Source organism: Rhinatrema bivittatum, chromosome 6, assembly GCF_901001135.1.
Source record: "Rhinatrema bivittatum chromosome 6, aRhiBiv1.1, whole genome shotgun sequence".
Classification (NCBI taxonomy): domain Eukaryota; kingdom Metazoa; phylum Chordata; class Amphibia; order Gymnophiona; family Rhinatrematidae; genus Rhinatrema; species Rhinatrema bivittatum.
In genome coordinates this window covers 242712381-242733364 of record NC_042620.1, presented here as the reverse complement: position 1 = coordinate 242733364, position 20984 = coordinate 242712381, and the positions used below count along the sequence as shown (strand labels likewise).

The following is a 20984-nucleotide window of genomic DNA, read 5'->3' as shown; positions in this document are numbered from 1 at the left end:
CTTGATTGTTGTTCTCCACAGGCGGCGATGTGTTATGTTCATGTAGCAGCCCTGGTCGCAGAGTTCCTGCACAGAAAAAGTAAGATTTAAACCTTATCTTAGAAAATGTTCAACATGCCTTAGAGCACCGAGTTTTGGGAGTGCAAGAAAAAAATAAATAATTGCACAGGGGATGAGGGCAATATTCCAACTGCCAGCCTACGTCCCACATTTCAAAGGGAAGGCTTTTGCTCCTGCTTTGCACGTGGGCAAAATTTTGTCCGTAAAATGATGTGCATTAATTTGAAGGGTCAATCTAGGTTTGTCATTTTCAGACTCCGCCCCCTCCCTCCCCAGGACACCTCCCCTCCCCAGTCTGTGCATACTTTTAGCCAGACTGAGGCAAGGCCGTTTTCAGATGGCCACTTTACCTAGGCAAGTAGCTTTGCAAACTGCCCTCTAAAAGATTTGAAAAAAAGGCCTATTTAGCTCTAATTTCCAGTGTGATCATCAGTTCTACTAAATTCCTGGCCTGTGAGAATGCTCAGATATCTCATGATGCTTGACCCAGAGATTTTGTTTTTCTCTTTTATGCAGCAACATCGTCTTCAGGCTGGCCCGGGGAGTTTTGGGTTCTGTCTCATGGAGATTTACTTCTGCCATGCAGAGGGAGGGGCCACCATACACCCTCATGGGTATGAGCAAAAAAGCTGTCATTCAAAAATCCCCAGAGCCTCCAGGCAGCCATGTAGGCACCTTAAGAAGGAATAAATGTACCCCTATCTCACTGGGTCATTTATCATTTTGCATTAAGACCTTAACGCATGCAATAACGCCGTAATGCAGGTAGTAAATTCATGCAGGTGGTAAATAGCGCATTCATGCAGGTGGTAAATAGCGCAACGTGCGTTAGTATGCAAATGTCACATTTACTATGCAAGTGGGAGGACTTTGGGTGGAGTTAATGGTGATGGGCGGCTCCTAACGTCAAATGCGATAGAGTAACGCAAAGCAACTCAGGTTTTAATGCCGGAAATAACTAGGTAGAGAGTGCATCAAACTAGGTAGAGAGTGCATTGTACAAATCAACTCCTCTTTTACCTTTCATCACTCCAAATGACAGAAAATATTCACTGATGTCAACTCTGCTGCTCATACCTCTGACTGTTTATGTAAAACTGTCCCCCAAAACCTACCCCACCCCCCCCCAAACCTCACCCCAAGTTAAAAGTGCCCTCTCTTACAGTGGTATAATTAGAAAACTGTGCGGCAATGAATTAGAAAACTGTGCCGCACATTAATTTGCTGTGATTTATCTAAATGTGTGTGCCTTTAACTCCGCCCTTCTTGCATAATTAGAAAACTTACATACTGCTTCTCCTCTCTCTCACAAATGTATCATGCATTGCGGAAATTACCAGTGCAGGAGGAGGGAAATTAGCCTAACCATGCCCCCTTTCTTTTATTGCGGGCACTATTTCCGCTATATTTACAGCATTTTGATATATCTAGGTCTTAGTTCTTTCAGCTGCAGCCTGCAGGCTTATAAATCCATTCATGTCCACGGGAGCTGCGCCTTGCTCTCCCTGCTGCCAATTCCTCATGCTTTCTCCTCTGAACCTTTTCCCCACTCCTTTCTCTTTCTCTTCCTCACATCGTCTCCCTTCCCCCTTTCCTTTTGACCCGGGGCTTTTCTTCTCCCCAACTCTTTTGCTCCATTTCATACTTATTCTTTTTCCCAGCCACGGACAGACCTTAAGGAGTGCCCGCCCCTTAGCCCTGATATCAAAGAATTGGCCCCTTCTGATGATCCGTGCCTGTACAGAAGATGCCAAGCTTATCGAGCCAGTGCCTATTAGAGATGTGAATCGTGTGATCGATCATCTTAACGATCGATTTTGGCTGGGAGGGGGAGGGAATCGGATCGTCGCAGTTTGGGTTTTTTAAATATCGTGTAAATCGTGTAAATCGTGTAAATCGTGTAAATCGAAAACCGGCACACTAAAACATCCCTAAAACCCACCCCGACCCTTTAAAATAAATCCCCCACCCTCCTGAACCCCCCCAAAATGCCTTAAATTACCTGGGGTCCAGTGGGGGGGAGGGAAAAGGGGGAGGGCGGGAAAACCGGCACACTAAAACAACCCTAAAACCCACCCCGACCCTTTAAAATAAATCCCCCACCCTCCCGAACCCCCCCAAAATGCCTTAAATTACCTGGGGTCCAGAGGAAGGGTCCTGGTGTGATCTTTTACTCTCGGACCTCCAGTGCGTTGTAGAAATAGCGCCGGCGCTACCTTTGCCTTGTCATATGACAGGTCAAAGGTAGCGCCGGCGCCATTTTGTTTTTTGTCCCCCGACGTCAGGAGCGTAGGAGATCGCTCCTGGACCCCCGCTGGACCCCCAGGGACTTTTGGCCAGCTTGGGGGGGGCCTCCTGACCCCCACAAGACTTGCCACAAGACTTGCCAAAATATATCAGACGATATTTTAAATCGTCAAAAAACGATTCACATCCCTAGTGCCTATAACTGGATGAACTTTAGCTGTGCCTCCACCCCACCCTGCCTCATCCCACCTCTTTTTATCCGGCTAAATTTTAGCCCAGTAGTAACTGAGTAAAAGTTTGCTAGCGAGAAGGGCGGGAAATTCAAATCTTGGAGTTTGTGAAACGTATGATTTCCCTCCTCCACCTTTATCTACCTTACGTAGGTTTATAATCTGGGGTGATATGGTGGGAAAGCGAGGCTTTTGAAAGTACCACACTGCCACAGCCAGCGTTTGTTTACAGTTCTGTAGCCTTAGTGGAGCTCAGCAGCACCAACTCCTGTCGGCTTTCATTTGCACATGTTTGCTCCGGCACCCCAGAGAAAGATGGAGGTTCAAAATGCTTGCAGAAGGGATCCAGTCACCATAAAGCCTTTTGATTTGCAAATGGAACTCACATTTCTGTGCAGATTGAAGTGGACTCAGTTCTTTTTCATGTTCTTGGTTTGAAAAATAAAACTCGGCATCTCACGCCTTCTCTCGAATCTCCTGCTGTACTTCACCTTCCTCTTTAATTCAGCAAAAAAAAGGTTAGAGTGGAGGGAAGAGGCTGCCCTCATGGTGTTGCGCCAGGTGCCGATGAGTCTGCTGTACCTTACTTGTGAATGGATGTCATTTCACCCGTTATTTCTGCGCACTGCTAAGAGTTGTGCACTTTAGATTTTAGGTAGTAGTGTACCGTTATAATATCCAGCATTGCATGTAAGCACAGAGACCAGCATACGTTAATGCAACATTCTCTGTACGTACCAGGATCAGTCCAGACTGCTGGGTTATGCCTCCCTTCCAGCAGATGGAGTCAGAGAAAAGCTGAAAAGCACCCCCCATATAACCTGGTGTGCCACCTGCGATCCCTCAGTATTCTCTGGCTCCAGCAGATGGGAGCATGGCATAACCTGCAGTCCTGATCCTTCTTAATTTTTAATGATTATTGAATAGTTATTAGGCACATTTGGTGTCTACCCTTATTCCTCTGGCTAGATCAACTTACTGTAAGTTTAAAAAAAAAAAAAAAAAGTTATACATTTTTGTCATTGTTTTGAACTTTCCCAGGCAGGCAAGGCTAGGTAGTGCCTACGGCCTTTATACCTGGAGAAATTTGCCCTTGCCTGGTAACTAGGGGGGAGATTTACCGGTGGGCCGGCCCCTCTCCCCCTTTGACAGACCCAGAGACGTTCCCATTCCTCTGGTGGGTGCTGTAGTTGCAGGGAAGCTGATTCCCCTGCTTGTTGGCTAACAAAAAAAAAAAAAAAAAGAATAAAAAGTTCTATCGAAAGAGCACTAGGTGGTTTTTTACTTACTTTAGTCAGCCCTAGCCTGCCACTTTTCTCCCGGGCCTCCGGAAGGGGTGGAATTCTTCACTCTCCTGTGCTTATTTTTTTTCGCACTTTTGCCATGCCGCGAGGGACCCGGTGTGAGGCCTGAGGTGAGTCGGCGCCGCGGCTCTCCCGATGTATTCCCGGGGGCGAGGGGTCCTCCCAGCGGCTGATTTTGCACCCAAAGTCGGCCCTGTTGCACTCCTGCAGCATGGGAGCCGGCCATCCAAGTCAGAGGCAGAGGCCTGCCCCGCCCCGTTTGGCGCTGGAACGGCGGCCATCTTGCCTGCTTCAGGGCCCGATGACTCAGAAGGAGGAGATCTCCCTCCACTTTCCCCGCCTGCTCTGAGCCCTCAAAGGCCACATTTTACACAGCCTGCCTTGACTCCACCTCCAGCCTTGCCTTCGAACTCGGCTCCTCCCGCGGAGGGGCCCTTAAAGCGACAGCACCCGTTTTCCTCCCAGTTTGTCTTGCTGCTCCACAAGGCATATATGGAGGCTGATGCTGACTGGGAGGCACAGCCTCCACCTGCAAAGACTTTCAGGCCGGCGGGGGACTAGGGACCTATTGGTTTGAGGCTTCCCCATCTAGTTCCTACCCAGCTCCTGCCACGCCTCCGGATCCCACGATACCAGACCCATCCACAGTGGATTTAAGCGATGACATGGATACCGCCGCTCCAGTGGAAGGTGATGATCCGCAGATACTCCGCTTATTCTGCAAGGAGGAACTGGATCCTTTAATCCCACATGTACTACAAGAACTAGATATTCCGGCTCCAGAGCCAGTGATGGATTCTTCCTTGGGCGATCCAGTGTTGTCCGGGTTATGATCTCCTCCTCTAACCTTTCCTTTTCATCTGAAACATTTCCATATTATGTCCCGAGAATGGGATGCTCCGGAAGCCTCTTTGTGGGTTAGCAGGGCTATGGAAAAACTTTACCCGCTACCCAATGATTCCTTGGAGCTTCTCAAGGTTCCTAAGGTGGACTTGGCCGTCACGGCCATAGCCAAGCACACCACCATCCCGGTGACCGGAGGGGCAGCTCTCAAGGATCTCTAGGGTAGGAAGCTAGAAGTTTTGCTCAAGCGCATATTTGAGGTTTCCACGCTTGGGGTGAGGGCGGCTGTTTGCAGCAGCCTTATGCAGAGAGCTACACTCCGCTGGATTCAACAATTGCTCACCACTCAGGACCTTCCTCTGGGGGAGGCTGAGCAAGCAAACTGCATGGAATCGGCAGTTGCCTATACGGCTGATGCTTTGTACGATCTTCTCCACACCTCGGCTCGGACTATGTCCTCAGCAGTGTCTGCAAGGAAGCTTCTGTGGCTCCGTCATTGGTCAGCTGACATTTCTTCCAAATCCCAGCTGGGATCCTTTCCTTTCAATGGGAAACTGCTGTTTGGGGACGAGCTAGAACAGCTGGTTAAGAACTTGGGAGAGAACAAAGTTTACAAGCTGTCTGAGGACAAGCCCAGACCGTATTGTCCCTTTGGCGCGTTCCGAGATAGTTTTCGGGGTCAGCGCCGTTTACGTACAAGCAGGGGATCCTCTGCTGCTCCTCGACAGACATCAGCCAGGTCTCAGTCCTGGACTCATTCCTTTCGTGGTAGGCAGCCCCAGCGCAATGGCGCATCTCATGGTTTCGCCTCCAACAAGTCTTCCCAATGAAGTTGCGCCGACCCATTCCTCTGTTCCAGAGATCGGGGGGGCGCCTCTCCCTGTTTTGCGATGAGTGGGTCAAGATCACGTCGGATCAGTGGGTCCTCAATATTATAAATCACGGTTACGCTTTGGAATTTGCTCGCCCTCTTCCGGATCTCTTTTGGTGTCCCCTTGCGGGACTCAGCATAAACAGGAGATAGTTCTTCAAACTCTGTCTCGATTATTGGCCCTGGGGGGCGAATGTTTCGGTGCCACAGGTCGAGCATTGCACCAGTCGCTACTCCATTTACTTTGTGGTCCCCAAGAAGGAGGGCTCCTTCTGGCCAATCTTGGACTTAAAGTCAATAAAGCGTTGCGAATATCTCGGTTTCAGATGGAGACTTTGAGATCCGTGATTGCAGCCGTCCACAAAGGCAAATATTTGGCTTCTTTGGATCTGACGGAAGCTTATCTACACATAGGAATCCACGCCCACCATCAAAGGTTTCTGTGGTTACAGATCTTGGGAGAACATTATCAGTTTTGTGCCCTTCCATTCGGGCTAGCGATGGCTCCGCAGGTTTTCATCAAAGTAATGGTGGTGGTGGTGGTGGCGTGCCTTCGGAAGGAAGGGATTTTAGTTCATCCATACCTGGACGACTGGCTCATCTGAGCGAAGTCAGAGGCACTTTGCAGACTGTTGGTCCAGTCAGTTGTACAAAGCTTGCAATCCCTGGAATGGGTTGTCAATTACAACAAGAACCACCTGGTCCTGTCTCAGGAGTTGGAATTTCTAGGAGCCCGTTTCGACACGTCGCTAGGCAAGGTTTTCCTACCCACCCTCGGGATGGAGAAGTTGATGTCCCAAGTCCAGCGTCTGCTGGCTCTGCCTTTGCCCATAGTGTGGGACTATTTACAAGTTATCGGTTCTATGGCGTCTGCTCTGGAGCTGGTTCCTTGGGCCTTTGCTCATATGAGACCTTTACAGAGGGCATTGCTCTCCCATTGGGATCCCAAGTCAGAGGAGTTCCACTTACCCTTGCCCCTGCTGGAACCAGCCAGGGCCAGTCTCGATTGGTGGTTTGTTCTGGATCATTTGCTTCAGGGCATGGACTTGGAAAATCCTCAGTAGACAGTCGTGATGACGGATGCCAGCCTCTCCGGGTGGGGAACAGTGTATCAGTCCCGATCGGCACAAGGTCAGTGGACAACTCTTGAAGCCAAGTGGTCCATCATTCGATTGGAAACCAGGACAGTTCACTTAGCTCTACGTCATTTTCTTCCCCTAGTCAAACACAGGGCAGTACAGATTCTATCCGACAATGCGACCACAGTGGCTTACATAAATCGTCAAGGAGGTACGAAGAGTCAACCGGTCGCCTCCGAGGCGGACAGATTGATGGTGTGGGCAGAGCACAATCTGGCCCGTCTTGCAGCATCTCATATAGCCGGGGTGGACAATGTCCAAGTGGATTTTCTCAGCAGCCAACGTTTAGATCCCTGTGAATGGGAACTGTCCGTGGATGCGATGGCTCTTCTGATCCGCTGGTGGGGGATTCCCCAGCTGGATTTGATGGCAACTCAATTGAATGTGAAGGCGGCTCGCTTCTTCAGTCGCAGAAGGGAGCACGGGTCAGAAGGGGTGGATGCCCTGGTCCTCCCTTGGCCTCCCAGCATTCTTCTCTACGAGTTCCTCCCATGGCTGCTGATGGGAAAAGTTCTACGGTGAATAGAATCTCACCGAGGGCCAGTCATTCTAGTGGCTTCGGAGTGGCCGCGGCGACCATGGTTCACAGACCTCATCAACCTGGCAGTGGACTGTCCCTTGCGTCCACTAACCTCCTCCGGCAGGGTCCAGTATTTTTCCATCAGGCCGATCGCTTCTGTCTAGCGGCTTGGCTTATGAGAGGAGACAGTTAAGAAAGAAAGGCTACCCGGAGTCGGTTATTTCCACTCTTCTCCGCGCTCGAAAAACCTCTACGTCTCTTACCTACATTCGGGTGTGGAAGGGCTTTGATTCTTGATGCAGTAGGTCTGGCGTGTCCCCACGGCAGACCACTATTGTCCACATTCTTGCTTTCTTGCAGGACGGTTTAAAGAAAGATTTGGCGTCCAGCTCGCTCCGAGTGCAGGTAGCGGCTTTGGGTTGTTTTCGAGGTAAAATTGATGGTGTTCCCATTGCTACTCACCCGGATGTGGCACGATTCTTGAAGGGGGCCAAACACTTAAAGCCGCCGGTACACGCGATCTGTCCATCATGGAATTTAAATTTGGTTCTATGTGGTCTCTGCGCTTCTCCTTTTGAGCCTTTAAAAAGGACTACGCTGAAGGTCTTAACACTTAAGACGGTTTTTCTCATGGCTATCTGTTCGGCTAGTCGGGTTTCAAAGATTCAAGCATTGTCATGTAGGGAGCCTTTTTTACGCATCTCTGACTCTGGGGTTTTACTTCAGACAGTGCCTTCCTTCCTGCCGAAGGTAGTATCAGATTTTCATGTCAACCAGCCAGCTGAATTACCGGCATTCTCAGATGAGGATGGGAATTCCCCTCAAGCTCAGGATCTGAGGAGATTGGACATCCGCAGAATCCTTTTGCAGTACTTGGAGATAACTAATCCTTTTCGATTGTCTGATCATCTTTTTGTATTGTGGATCGGTCCTAATAAAGGGACCAGGGCTTCTAAAGCAACTATTGTCCGCTGGTTGAAGGACGCTATTGCGTCAACTTACATATGTCACGGGCGACCAGTACTGGATGGTCTGAAGGCACACTCTCTTAGGTCACAAGCAGCGTCCTGGGCAGAAAGCCAATGTGTGTCACCCCCAAGAGATTTGCAGGGCAGCCACTTTGGAAGTCTTTGCACACGTTTGCTAAGCATTACCGTTTGGATGTCCTGGATCCAAAGGTGGATTCCTTCGGCAGCAGTGTGCTCCGCGCCGGACTCTCCAGGCCCCACCCTTTTTAGGACAGCTTGGGTACATCCCAGCAGTCTGGACTGATCCTGGTACGTACAGGGAAAGGAAAATTGGTTCTTACCTGCTAATTTTCGTTCCTGTAGTACCAAGGATCAGTCCAGACGCCCGCCCATATGCAGGATAGTCCATTCGAATACTTGTTCTTTTTCTCTTTGCAGAATTTTTTCGAAGATTGCACAACTACACGACATTGTTTTTTGTCACAAGTTATAGTTTTTTTATTAGGTTAATCTTTGGCTTGATCTAGTCATTGGTTGTTAAATTTACTTCATTCTGCTTTGATATTCATTATACTGAGGGATCGCAGGTGGCACACTAGGTTATCTAGGGGGTGCTTTTCAGCTTTTCTCTGACTCCATCTGCTGGAAGGGAGGCATAACCCAGCAGTCTGGACTGATCCTTGGTACTACAGGAACGAAGATTAGCAGGTAAGAACCAATTTTCCTTTTCACCCCCAGGTTATTTTCTTCTTACCAAGCAATCTCTCTTGAACAGGCTACACCTTTTGCAAGAAATCAGAAGTAAACAGTAACACCTGTGTACTTTTCTCTTTGGAACAAATTACATCACATCTGCTCCTGCCATGAGGCTCTCTGATTCATTGTATTTTGTAAAGTTATAGTAATGCTATAAATAGCTACTTCAGAGTGTTTTCAAGATGGTTAAAGTGTGTATTGAACTGCTGCTTCAGAATTCAGAACAAGTTTCCAAATGAGAGTAAACAGAAACATGTAAACACTTTGATAAATCAAGGAGAAAAGCAGATTGTGAAGTGGCATGTTCACTGCCTATAAATATCCCGAGCCTCATATTTAGTAGCAAAGGGTGTGGACAAGTTTTCCAATAAAAATTAGCCAGAAGACTTGTCTTGGATATTCATTCTCTGGTAAATACAGCCAGATAGTTATCTGGCTAAACATATCTGGGTAACTTTAGGACTGCTCTCTGGCATGATCAGACTTAGCCGGGTAAGTTATCCAGCTAGCTCTGAATATTGGAGTTAGCTCAGATAACTTAGCCAGCTACTTTAGGGGCCAATGCAATAATCTTAGCGGAAAGCGGGCGCTGACTTTTCAGCACCCGCTTTATTAATGCAGGCATGGCGCCCGCAAGGGTGCGCCATGTAATATGTAAATTAGGGGGTCGTGCTAGGAAGAAGGAGCTAGGGTCGCTTGCGCAATCTTAGCGCCTCCTTGCTAACACAACCCGCTGCGGCTTCCGGTTATGAAGTCCGACGCCGGTGAGCTCGGCCTCGGTTTTCATAACCTGCCTTGGTGGCCGTTTCCATTACTGGCAGACAGGCAGGTTATGAAATCCGAGGCTGAGTTTACCGGCATTGGTATTCATAACTTGGTGGTCTGCCGAGTTATTTTATTTTATTTTTTTTACTTTAAAAAAGAAGTACAGAAAAGCAGTGCTCCAGGCAGACGTTAATATCTGAGCTATAAATGTGCGTCTGAGATGCACATTTATCTTTTTGTATTTGGAGTGAATGAGTAATAGCCTCATTCACATGTATTTGCATGTGATGAGCGCTAACTCATTCACTCCATGTCGGAGGCACGTTAAATAGGTGCTAATCCCCCTATTGCATTAGGGGGTGGATTCGCGCCTATTTAACCTGCGTCTGACAGCGGGTTTAAACAGTGCGCTCGGCTGAGCAGACTGTATTGCATCGGCCCCTTAGCTCTGCCTAAGAATGCCCCCAGAATGCCTCCAAGTTATGCAGGTAAGTTTTGTCTGGCTAACTAATTAACCAGATAAATTGGATGGGGTCAGAACGTGGGAATTTTTAAAGCCAGCGGTTTTGCCCAACCAAATCCCGATCTTAGCTGGCAATCCACTTGAATATTGATCCTCCCCCTCCCCCTGTCCAGAAGACAGGCAGTGAGGAATCCCTAGCCAGGGAGAATGATGAATTAACTACCAAAACATGGTCATTTTATAGAAGCAAGATTTTCGGCTTAATTTGAGCTAAACTGACTTGAAGAAATGACTTCACATGCCATCTTAATTCCTACATAAAGGAGAAGTGAGCAGGGCACACTTTACCATAGTTAATGGAATTTGCCGCCTGCTTTTCAACCATTGCTAATCGATTATACCTCAAAATAACTTGAAGTGCTGCATAAATTGTGAAAGTGAAAAAATTGGGAAGAGAATTATAGGGGTGCTCGTTCAGAACACGGACCTTCGAAATGCTCATTTCTAGTGGTAAAGAGGGTATGGGGCACGACAGACACAAGAAGTGACCTGTATAAGGAAAACGGAGAGATGCAGATCTAGGGGGGGGGGGGCACTAGTACGGGCGAAGAAGTGTGAGGCAACCGAATGGTAGAGAAGGGAAGAGGAAGGCACAAGAAAGGAGGTGAGAACGGGGGATGGGTGGGGAGAAGAATTAGATGGAGGTACTGTCCCAGAGAAGGCGTTATGAAAGGAAGTTGGGGGGAATTGGTGGAGGAAGAATTGAATAAAGAGGGTGGGGAGATTTGGGAGAAACACAGGGAGAATGGCGAGCTGGAGCCGGGAGGCAGAGGAACAGTCCGTGGGATGCTAGCTTAAAAGAAAATGGCGAAAAGGACTTAGGGAAAAGGGGAGGATGGAGGAGAATATTATAAAGAAAAAACCAAACCCCAAAGGCAGCCTGCAGAGTTTCAGAGGAGAGAGAGTAGTGAGGGAGTGGCAAGAGATGCACCCGGTCCCTAAGCTGGCCCAAACAGCAGCTGGCTGGGTTTTCTGTTGCGTGAGACAGGAGGTAAATGTTATTTGCTCCGAAGGCCCTGCCGCAACCGGCTGGAGCCTCCCGGCACTTTAGCAGACTTGGGCTGTCTGTTGCATGGGGAGCGGGCAGTCTGCAGCAGGGCGGGCACTTTGGAGGGTCCGTGGTACTTTCTGTACCCGTGGACCTTCCATCTCAGTTTCAAAGGGAAACCATGTGCGTGGTTTCCCTTTGGAAAGGTGCTTCTTGCAAGGTCCACCGGGATAAAAGTGTGTGCGGGCGTGGCACCTGTTTTAATGACGGAGGGAATCCACATGGGAAAGTGCACACGGGGAATTGAAAACCAAATCCCTGCTCAGACGTTCCCTCTCCCAGCCTCCCTCTGCCCCATCCCTTGGGAACACCCCCCTCTTTTTCTTTTTCCTGTGGCTACATGTGGTCACCTTGTGCATCTCAGTACCTAGATTTGGTTTGCAGCCCCAAGGGTTTACCAACGAAACTCCTTTGTCACCCAGGTAAATCCCTTTGAAAAATGTCCTTAGGGTATCTATAGTGACCCCTATCTCTGTGTTCCAGCACTGAGCCTCTGCAATCCAAATCCAAATATCCCGTGAGCTGCTCTGAATAACTTTAATGCTACATTTACAGGAAAAAAAAAATTCCAAAATCTTTGCGCCCTACAAATCCCAATATTACGCTACTCAGGAATTGGGCGGCATTGCGACTTTTCTGTCAATTATCATACATTTTCTTTTTTTTTAATTTTAGTAATTTTATTAAACTTAATAGAAGGTTAAAATCAAAGATAAAGAAGTAGCTACAGAGGAAATTGGACATCCCAAATGATCACAAAGGAAAACATTTTGTATATTAGAACCATTAGCCCACATCATGGGGGGAAATTAAGTGATCAAAAATATTAAGAAAGAGAAAAGAAAAAAAAAAAGAAAGAAAAATATCATGCATTTTCATTAAATTTATTTTATTTATTTAAAATCTTTTCTATACCATTGTTAAGCTAGTTGCCGTCACAATGGTTCACAATAAGGCACATAATTTCAAACTTAAATGTGTTGAATTATATTAACTAAACAGGTGCCATCAAATACTGTAACATAGTTTCATATTAAATATTACTTAGTGGTTGTGATAAGTCATGTCTGCTTTAAGTATATCTGCTATAAGATAAATTAACACTTAAGCCTGGTCCTCTGTTGTTGCAATCTAATAGAGGTAAAGTAAAATAAAATACACACACACACACCATTCGAGTAAGCTGATGTGTGTGTGTGTGTGGGAGTTCTTCGGACTGCATCATACAATTCCCTGGATTCTACTCTTCATTCCCTTTGTGGTATGCTTGCTTAAATAGCCATGTTTTTAAACTTTTTTTGAATGCTTTGATGTCTCTTTGTGTTCTGATTTCTAAAGGCATTGTGTTCCATATTATAGGTCCAGCCAGGGATAGGGCCCTATCCCTTACTTGCGTTAGTCTGGCTGTTTTTACTGAGGGAATAGTTAGTAGGGCTTTGTTTACTGATCTCAAGTTTCTATTAGGGACATGTACGTGAAGGCTGTGTTCAGCCATTCTGCCTTTTCGTCGTGTATTAATTTATGTATGGTGCAAAGAATCTTGTATTGAATTCTTTGTTCAATGGGTAGCCAGTGTAGTTCAATTAGGGTTTTGGTGATATGGTCTCTTTTACTTTTACCGGTTAAAATTCTTGCAGCTGTGTTTTGTAAGAAGGGGTGTCCTGCAATTTAACTGAAAAGCTGGAACAATTATTCAGTCTCTGATAATACTTGGGCATTTGCTTGTTACCCATTTGTTTTCTCAATGTTCATTTGTAGAGTTATTTCCTAGTGGATGTTCAGGCTTTAAGAAGATTACTCCCAATATTGATGAGGAAGCTGCAATGAAGGAAGATACTGGCATGATGGATGTCTGCTACAGTGAGGTGAGATGGATGGCCAGTGTTCCCAGACGAAAGAACAGGTCGAGCATCTCCAAAGCCTTCACTGTCTTATCGTAGAGTAACAGTGTGTTTCATTGTGCAACAAAGAACCTAAAATGTATTCCCCCCTACTCTCACTTTTCCTGAAGAACGTTAGGGTTTATTTTTCCATGTGGGCTAAAATGTATTTTCTTGGTAAAAGGCTATATTAATTGTGTATGGAGTTATCGTTCTGCCCAGCTGCTGGATGAATGCCCACTCTTTTTTTTTTTTTTTTTTTGAGACTCACCTTCCTCCGCACCTGAGTTTCCTGCCCAGCTGGATCCTGCTTCAACCCCTCTCCCAGCCGTTTAGGGCAGGGGCGTCTGCAACTCCCTTTGACCTAGTCCCCAGAAATACCTCAACCTCTTCTGGCCCCATGTATCAGAAACCCCAGTGCCAGGACTCAAACTGGGGTTTGCCCTCCAAGATAAAATCAGGCCAGTCCCACTGTCTCTTCTTTTGCTTTTTGGAACACCTGCTTGAGTGCGGCAGAGCCGCTGTGGCCTTGAGATGTTTTATCAGCTCTTTGGGTGTTTCCATCATAAGCTTATGCAACTCCAACATTACTCTCTGCATCAATGGCAGGGGATGGCAGGAAATTTGAATCAAACAGTTACCAACAAGAGCCCTGAAGTTGGTGGTTGTTGAAACAGGTAAGTATGGGAAAATAAGAGTCAAAGCTTGCTGGGCAGACTGGATGGGCCGATTGGTCTTTTTCTGCCATCATTTCTATGTTTCCCAGTGGAGAGCGAGGATACATTGTTTACCCTTTGTACAAAAGATCAAATTGATGCCGTGCGGGCATGTGCCGTTGGCAGGGATCCTTTGCCTTTACCAATTGTACTTTTCCGACTTCGTACAGGAAGTACTGGTGGAGTTGCTGGAACAATGCGTAGACGGATTGTGGAAGGCAGAACGCTACGAAACTATTTCTGAGGTTTCAAAGCTGATCATTCCAATTTACGAAAAACGTCGAGAGTTTGAGGTAATTTAGGCTTCTTGAATTTTTGATGCCCCTTTGTATTGCCAGTTGACTTGACCCTTTCTATTTCTAAACAAAATTCTTCATAGAAGCCATTGCACTGTGCAGCAGACTCTCTCCCTGATTGCCACCCAAAGAGAAACCTGTCCTGGGGACCCCACAGCCAGTCGGGTTTTCAGGATCCCTGCAATGACTCTGCAGGAGATAAATCTACATACATTGAAGACTCAGTATATGCAAATGTATCTCCTGCATATTCATTGTGGAGATCCTATCAACATAACTGGCTGTAGGATCCTCAGGGTAGATGCTTTAGACTACAATCTAATGGTCATTAATAAATAATCAAAAAGGGTCATTATTGGAGGTTTTTTTTTTGTTTTTTTTGCAATATTTAGGATCTTATTTGTCTGGGAACAATTAATTGTTAAGAGGCCTTGGGGGTCACATGAAATTACCCAGATATAGTATCACCAGTTTTGTTCTTTAAATTTGAAATACCTTTAACTTTTCATGTTTAAAAGCTCTTACTTCCCACATAGAGTTTGTAGTAGTAGAGAGAACAACAGAAGACCACGGAGGTCTTACTATAAAATGTGAATTCTCAACAACACACTCGCAACCATCTCCTGATCCAACCACTACCCTCTTTCTGGTCATTAGCATCTGAGTAGTGGCTGTCAGCTGTTCCTGCTCCAAACCTGCCCACATTCGGGCCAATCCTATACCATGCGCTGGCTGCAGCGCACGGTTAACCCACGATTGGACACGCGTTTTGGACGCATGTCCATATCCCCTGATGCAAAACAGAGGTTAGCGCATCCAAAATGCACGCATAGGGCCGGATTTTAATACCTACGCGCGGGAGTACATTTTGCGCGCAACCTGGCGCATACAAATGTACACCTGATTTTATAACATGAGCGCGCAACCGCGAGCATGTTATAAAATCCGGGGTCGGCACGCGCAAGGGGGTGCACAATAGTGCACCTTGCGCGCGCCAAGCCCTTGGGGAGCCCTGCTGGCTTTCCCCGTTCCCTCCAAGACCGCTCCGAAATCAGAGCGGCAGTGGCAAATGGCCGCTGTGCCTGGAGGCTCCGGCCCCTCCCCCGGACCTCCCCGCCCATGCCCTGCCCCTTTTTTCAAGCCCTGGGACTTATTGTGTCCCGGGGCTTTACGGGTGCCGCCGGGCATTGAAAATCTGCCCTATATGTAATAGCACTCATCACATGCAAGTACATGTTGATGAGGCTATTATCGATTCCCCCTCCATGCAAAAAAAAAAGGTTTGCCTCTGGCACACATTTTTACTCTCAAAAATGAACGCAAGCTCTGGAGCTGGCGTTAAGTCTTGAGGAGCCCAAAAAGTGTACAGAAAAGCAGAAAATACTGCTTTTCTGTACCTCCTCCAACTTAATATCGTGATGATATTAAGTTGGAGGGAAAAAAAAGCTAGAAATGCTCCCCCCCCCCCCCCATTTTTTTTTTTTTAAAGTTTGCTGGCAGTCAGTTTAGGGAAACGGATGCTCAATTAATGTGCACAGGTTAGAAAAATGGGCACTCTAAAATTGAGCGTCCGTTTCCTAAGTGGCTGACAGCCACCTCTCCCGGGCGCCTGCTGCTGAGGAGGCACTAGGGGTAAGCAATTTCCCCTAGCACCTCCTTTTTACAGTGGCAGCCCATTCGCATGTAGCATTGAGTGCCCCAGAGAGGTGGGTCGGCGCATTAAGGGAGCGGGCGCTCAGTCATGCCCGCTCAGTCGGGCCGATTGAGAGGGAAGCAGTTCCCCAATTCCCCTAACAGCACCAATGCAACTTGTGTCATCTAAGGGTGATGGCTGATCCACTAAGATCCTGCTTCGTACCTGATCTGGCAATGGAGGAGGCTTTCAATCCAGTGGACTAGGGCGTAGGGATGTGCATGACAAAAACATGTTGTTTTGTTTTATTTTATTTTCGTTTTTAGGCTATTGTCATTTTTTTAAATTTTTGTTTTGTATAATTTTTGTTTTTAAATGTTTCCTTTTTAGTGCACACTAAGGGGCGGATTTTAAGAGCCCTGCTCGCCGGTAGGCCTATTTTACATAGGCCTACCGGCGCGCGCAGAGCCCCGGGATGCGCCTAAGTCCCGGGGTTTTCGGAGGGGGGCGTGTCGGGGGCGGGGCCAAGCGCTGCGCCGTTTTCGGGGCATGTCGGCAGCGTTTTGGGGGCGGGCCCGGGGGCGTGGTTACGGCCCGGGGCGGTCCGGGGGCATGGCCGCGCCCTCCGTACCCGCCCTCAGGTCGCGTCCCGGCGCGCTAGGGGCCCACTGGCGCGCGGGGATTTACGTCTCCCTCCGGGAGGCGTAAATCCCCCGACAAAGGTAAGGGGGGGTTTAGACAGGGCCGGGGGGGGGGGGTTAGGTAGGGGAAGGGAGGGGAAGGTGAGGGGAGGGCGTTAGAGGATTCCCTCCAAGGCCGCTCCGATTTCGGAGCAGCCTTGGAGGGAACGGGGGTAGGCTGCGCGGCTCGGCGCGCGCCGGCTATACGTAATCGATAGCCTTGCGCGCGCCGATCCAGGATTTTAGCGGATACGCGCGACTACGCGCGTATCTACTAAAATCCCGCGTACTTTTGCTTGCGCCTGATGCGCCAGCAAAAGTACGCCAAATCGCGCGGTTTGAAAATCTACCCCTCATTGAAATAGAGCACACCGAATCACTATGTGCACCTACCCCAAAATAGTCTGCACCAATTCGAAATTCTGCACTATTTCAAGTTAGCTTGCACTGTTTGAAGTAGTGCATGCTATCTGATTTAGTTTGTGTTATTTGAAGTAGTGCACACTATTTCAATTTAGTGTGCACTATTTTGAATTAGGTGGTACTAAAAACAACGCCCCCCCCCCCCCTTCCCCACCACACTTCAGTTCTGGGATTTTTTGGTTGTATCATTTATAAACAGCATGAAACAATGTAAACAATGTCTTTTCAAATGAAAACACATTCCCACTAAGCATCATCCAAGGCTCCTTTGCCAAGCACAGTAGCAGGCTTTCACCCCCATGTCTGACCTGCGCCAAGGAGCAGTTCTAATTCTTCCCTTCCTCTTGACCATCTGGAAAAAGTGTACAGCAAGAAAGCACGGTTTACAGTCCAAACCAAGCAGGGCGCACTCTAGAGCAGTTGCCTCCTGTACCATCACCTGGATTTTAGCCTATGAAGTGCAACCGGCAGCCTTCAGCCAGGGCACCCAGGGATGAACGAATATTATGTCTGACACCAGCTTACTCACTGTGCTTCCCCAGCCACTGATCCTTCAAAATAGGATTTGCAGCTTTCTTTCTGACACTTCCGGGAGTTTGGGTGTTTACTGAGTGCTAAGAAGCTCATCCACAGGCAGCCAAATAAGCAGGCTGATACAGTACAGTGCGCTCCGACGGAGCGCACTGTTAGCCTGCTATTGGATGCGTGTTTTCCCTTACCCCTTATTCAGTAAGAAGAGGAAAACGCGCGTCCAACCCGCAGCACCTAATAGCACCCTCAACATGCAAATGCATGTTGACGGCCCTATTAGGTATGCGCGTGGGATACAGAAAGTAAAATGTGCAGCCAAGCAGTAAAAACTGCTTTTCTGTGCACCCTCCGACTTAATATCATGGCGATATTAAGTCGGAGGTCCCGAAGGTTGTAAAAAGTAAAAAAAAAAAAAAAATTTTTTTTAAATTTAAATTGGGCCAGCGGCTGTCGGGCCGAAAACCGGACACTCAATTTTGCCGGCATCCGGTTTCCAAGCCCGTGGCTGTCAGCGGGCTCGAGAACCGATGCCGGCAAAATTGAGCGTCGGCTGTCAAACCCGCTGACAGCCGCCGCTACGGGTCAAAAGGAGGCGCTAGGGACGTGCTAGTGTCCCTAGCGCCTCCTTTTCCCCGTTTCTACCGCACCACCTAATTTGAATACTGCATCGCGCGCACCGGCGAGGGGCCAGAGTGCGCGCCGAGAGAGTGGGCGTTCGTCCGCTCTCCCGTGGACTTTACTGAATCGGGCTGATAGTTAGAAATGAGTTTTTATTGTCACAAGCTTTTAAAACTGAATTTTTCAAAAGCGTCCATCTACTGTGCAGCTGCCATGTGTGCGGGTAGGAGAGGGGAGCAAAATAGAGCGAAAGCATTCGGAAAATTGAATTTCTTCCTCCCCCCACCATCCCTCACCCCCCAGCTTAAACTCAGCCACAGAAATGCCTCCTTATCCTGCAGCTAAAAGAGCATTCTGTGGGAATCTGTGCATTTGAAAAGAGACGCATTTTCTGCCAAGCCGTTGTAATTGCCTTTGTAAATTTGAAAATGACCCTTCACCATTAGAGATTATTTTTAATTGAGTAGAATTGTGCTGCTTTTGGATAACTTTTGTAGCTCTGGATACTGTCACAGACAGGATGTTGGCCTTGAAGGACCCATTGATCTGACCCCACTTCTTATGTTCTGGGCCGTTTCCAGGCTAAATGGAGCCCCGGGTGGTTGTATGGGCAGTGCCCCCCTCTGAAGGGGGGATCCTTTTCTAATGACGTCACCTTCAGTGGTGATGCAAGCTGCTGGCCACCGTGTCCAGGGCAGGGTTGGCAGCCCAAATTCTCGGAAATGTTTATTGTGGATGGGAATCTACAAATCCTGTTTGGAAGAGAGAGAGATTCCAGGGAGTGCAAGTGAATACGTTGAATTGGAGAGACATAATCCAAGCTATAGCTGACAGTGTTTTGGCATCCATAGAGCTTGTGCTTTATATAAGTCAGAGCCTCCAACAGAAAAATCTGACATTCGCTCATTTTAACACCCTTTTTCGAGGTGATTACTCGCAGACTCCAATCAAAGTATTTTTTGTATTAGTACAGGTCTACCGTTCCCTCCATTCTGACTTAATATGCTGCATTCCTGTCCTCTCTGTGTAAGAGCAAGGTGCATGTTTCTGTTTGTGTCCAAAGTGAAGAACATAGCATGCAAGGAACCCATGCCTATCTGTTTCTGATTTGCTCTATACCTTCCAAACCAGCAGTGTCTGTTTTTCCATGATTGATTTTACAGTGCTCTGTATTGCAGATGTCAATCTATACGAATATGTTTAAATGAGTGTAGTCACCATGGACAAACTGTGGCTGTGTTCTTAATCCAGCTGCTTATTGACTCTGAACCTGTTGTGGTTTCCCAGAAACTTACTCAGCTGTATCGAACCCTTCATGGAGCTTACACCAAAATCCTGGAGGTTATGCACACTGGAAAGAGGCTCCTAGGCACTTTTTTCAGAGTGGCTTTCTATGGGCAGGTAAGTCTGACGCAATGAAAAATGTTGTATTTGTTCCTGAGTTACTTTTACAAAGGTCTGGAAGAATTCATATTATGTTGCCGCAGAAATAATGTCTGTCTGTTGAGAAAAAAAAACAAAACAAAACAGATGCAGTCAGAATACTGTCTCAGTCCTGAGGGAAAACGAAGGTGACCAATAGAATAGCTCTACTAGGCTCAGTAGGAGATGATTCCTCCAAAATCCCAGTCAAATCCAGACAGCCTCTGGTCAAGTTCCCGGCCATGACTCCTTCCTCCGCTCCACAGATTTCCTCCCAGAGGGCAAGAATTAAATCTGGCTAACATAGAAACATAGAAACATAGAAATGACGGCAGAAGAAGACCAAACGGCCCATCCAGTCTGCCCAGCAAGCCTCACACGTTTTTTTTCTCTCATACTTATCTGTTTCTCTTAGCTCTTGGTTCTATTTCCCTTCCACCCCCACCATTGAAATATCTAGCTTGATTAGTTAGGGGTAGTAGGGGTAGTAACCGCCGCAATAAGCAAGCTACACCCATGCTTATTTGTTTTACCCAGACTATGTTATACAGTCCTAACAGGCAGAATTAGTCTCTCCCAGGATATTCAAAACTCTTGCAAGTATCTTTTGAAGAGGGCAAAAGGAGGGGTCGGGGAGCTTTGGGAAAATTCATCAGGTGACCGCTGAGCGACCTGGCAGAATTCCCTAAACTTTCAGTGGATGACAGACTTACAGTATATTAGGCCCAGTTGTCCAAAAGACTGTACCTTCGCATAGATGTCAGAAGTAATAACAACCAAGGAGGAAACAAATTTCTCCAGTGAGCCAAGGCAGTCCAGATAATCTCCAGAGTTACGGTGTCGGTGAAATGTCTAAATAGGAGGGGAACTCTCAGCCAGATACAAGAAAAAGAGAGAAATGCATTGCTAAGTGCTCAGAGTGCATGCTACTTTTCTAATGTCTCCTTGTAAATGTTTGCTGAAGTTTGCTAATATTTATGTGGTTTAACAAGCCTTCTCAGTTTCAGATACTAAGAGGTTGATGTACTGAGCTGCAAAAATATTTTTCACAGAAAGGTTTTTGCATTAGAAATTTCACAAAATGACTATAAAGGTGCAAAACATAAAATTATAGGCATTTCATATTCATTTTTGTGCGAAAACCCCACTTGCAAAAAAATTTTGCAAAAGTGGCCTTCGCAGTAGTAAACTTTTACATGTAGTCCATTATGCTCAAATGTTTACTCAAAAGCCACATTAATGAGCTGCCTTGCAGGATTTTGCATCGCAGCAGCTCATTAATGTGTATTTTTGCAAAAAAACAGTCGAGTAAAGAAAGCTTTGAAGGCCTGTTTTTGCAAAACAAAATAACTATACCTCAACCAGACGTCTGGGCTTGGGACATAGCAGTTCAGGCAGATTCATGCATAGTTCGTGCAGATTTGAACGTTGCCACGCCTGGGAACACATGAAAGAGCTCTTGCACAATTTTGCTGTAGATGCTAAGAAGTTCAGCCACTAACCCGCAGTAA

General features: G+C 47.1%; 1 protein-coding gene across 7 annotated transcripts in view; it reads left to right on the top strand.

The window, feature by feature from the left end:
• Positions 1–20984, top strand: part of DOCK11 (dedicator of cytokinesis 11) — a 310527-nt gene that overhangs the window by 234517 nt on the left and 55026 nt on the right. For all 7 annotated transcript variants that reach the window (XM_029606694.1, XM_029606693.1, XM_029606691.1 and 4 more), the window contains 4 exons: positions 22–79; positions 13033–13139; positions 14041–14163; positions 19339–19452. In XM_029606694.1, coding sequence (XP_029462554.1) covers positions 22–79; positions 13033–13139; positions 14041–14163; positions 19339–19452 — 402 coding nt within the window. The remainder of the gene's footprint in view (positions 1–21; positions 80–13032; positions 13140–14040; positions 14164–19338; positions 19453–20984) is intronic.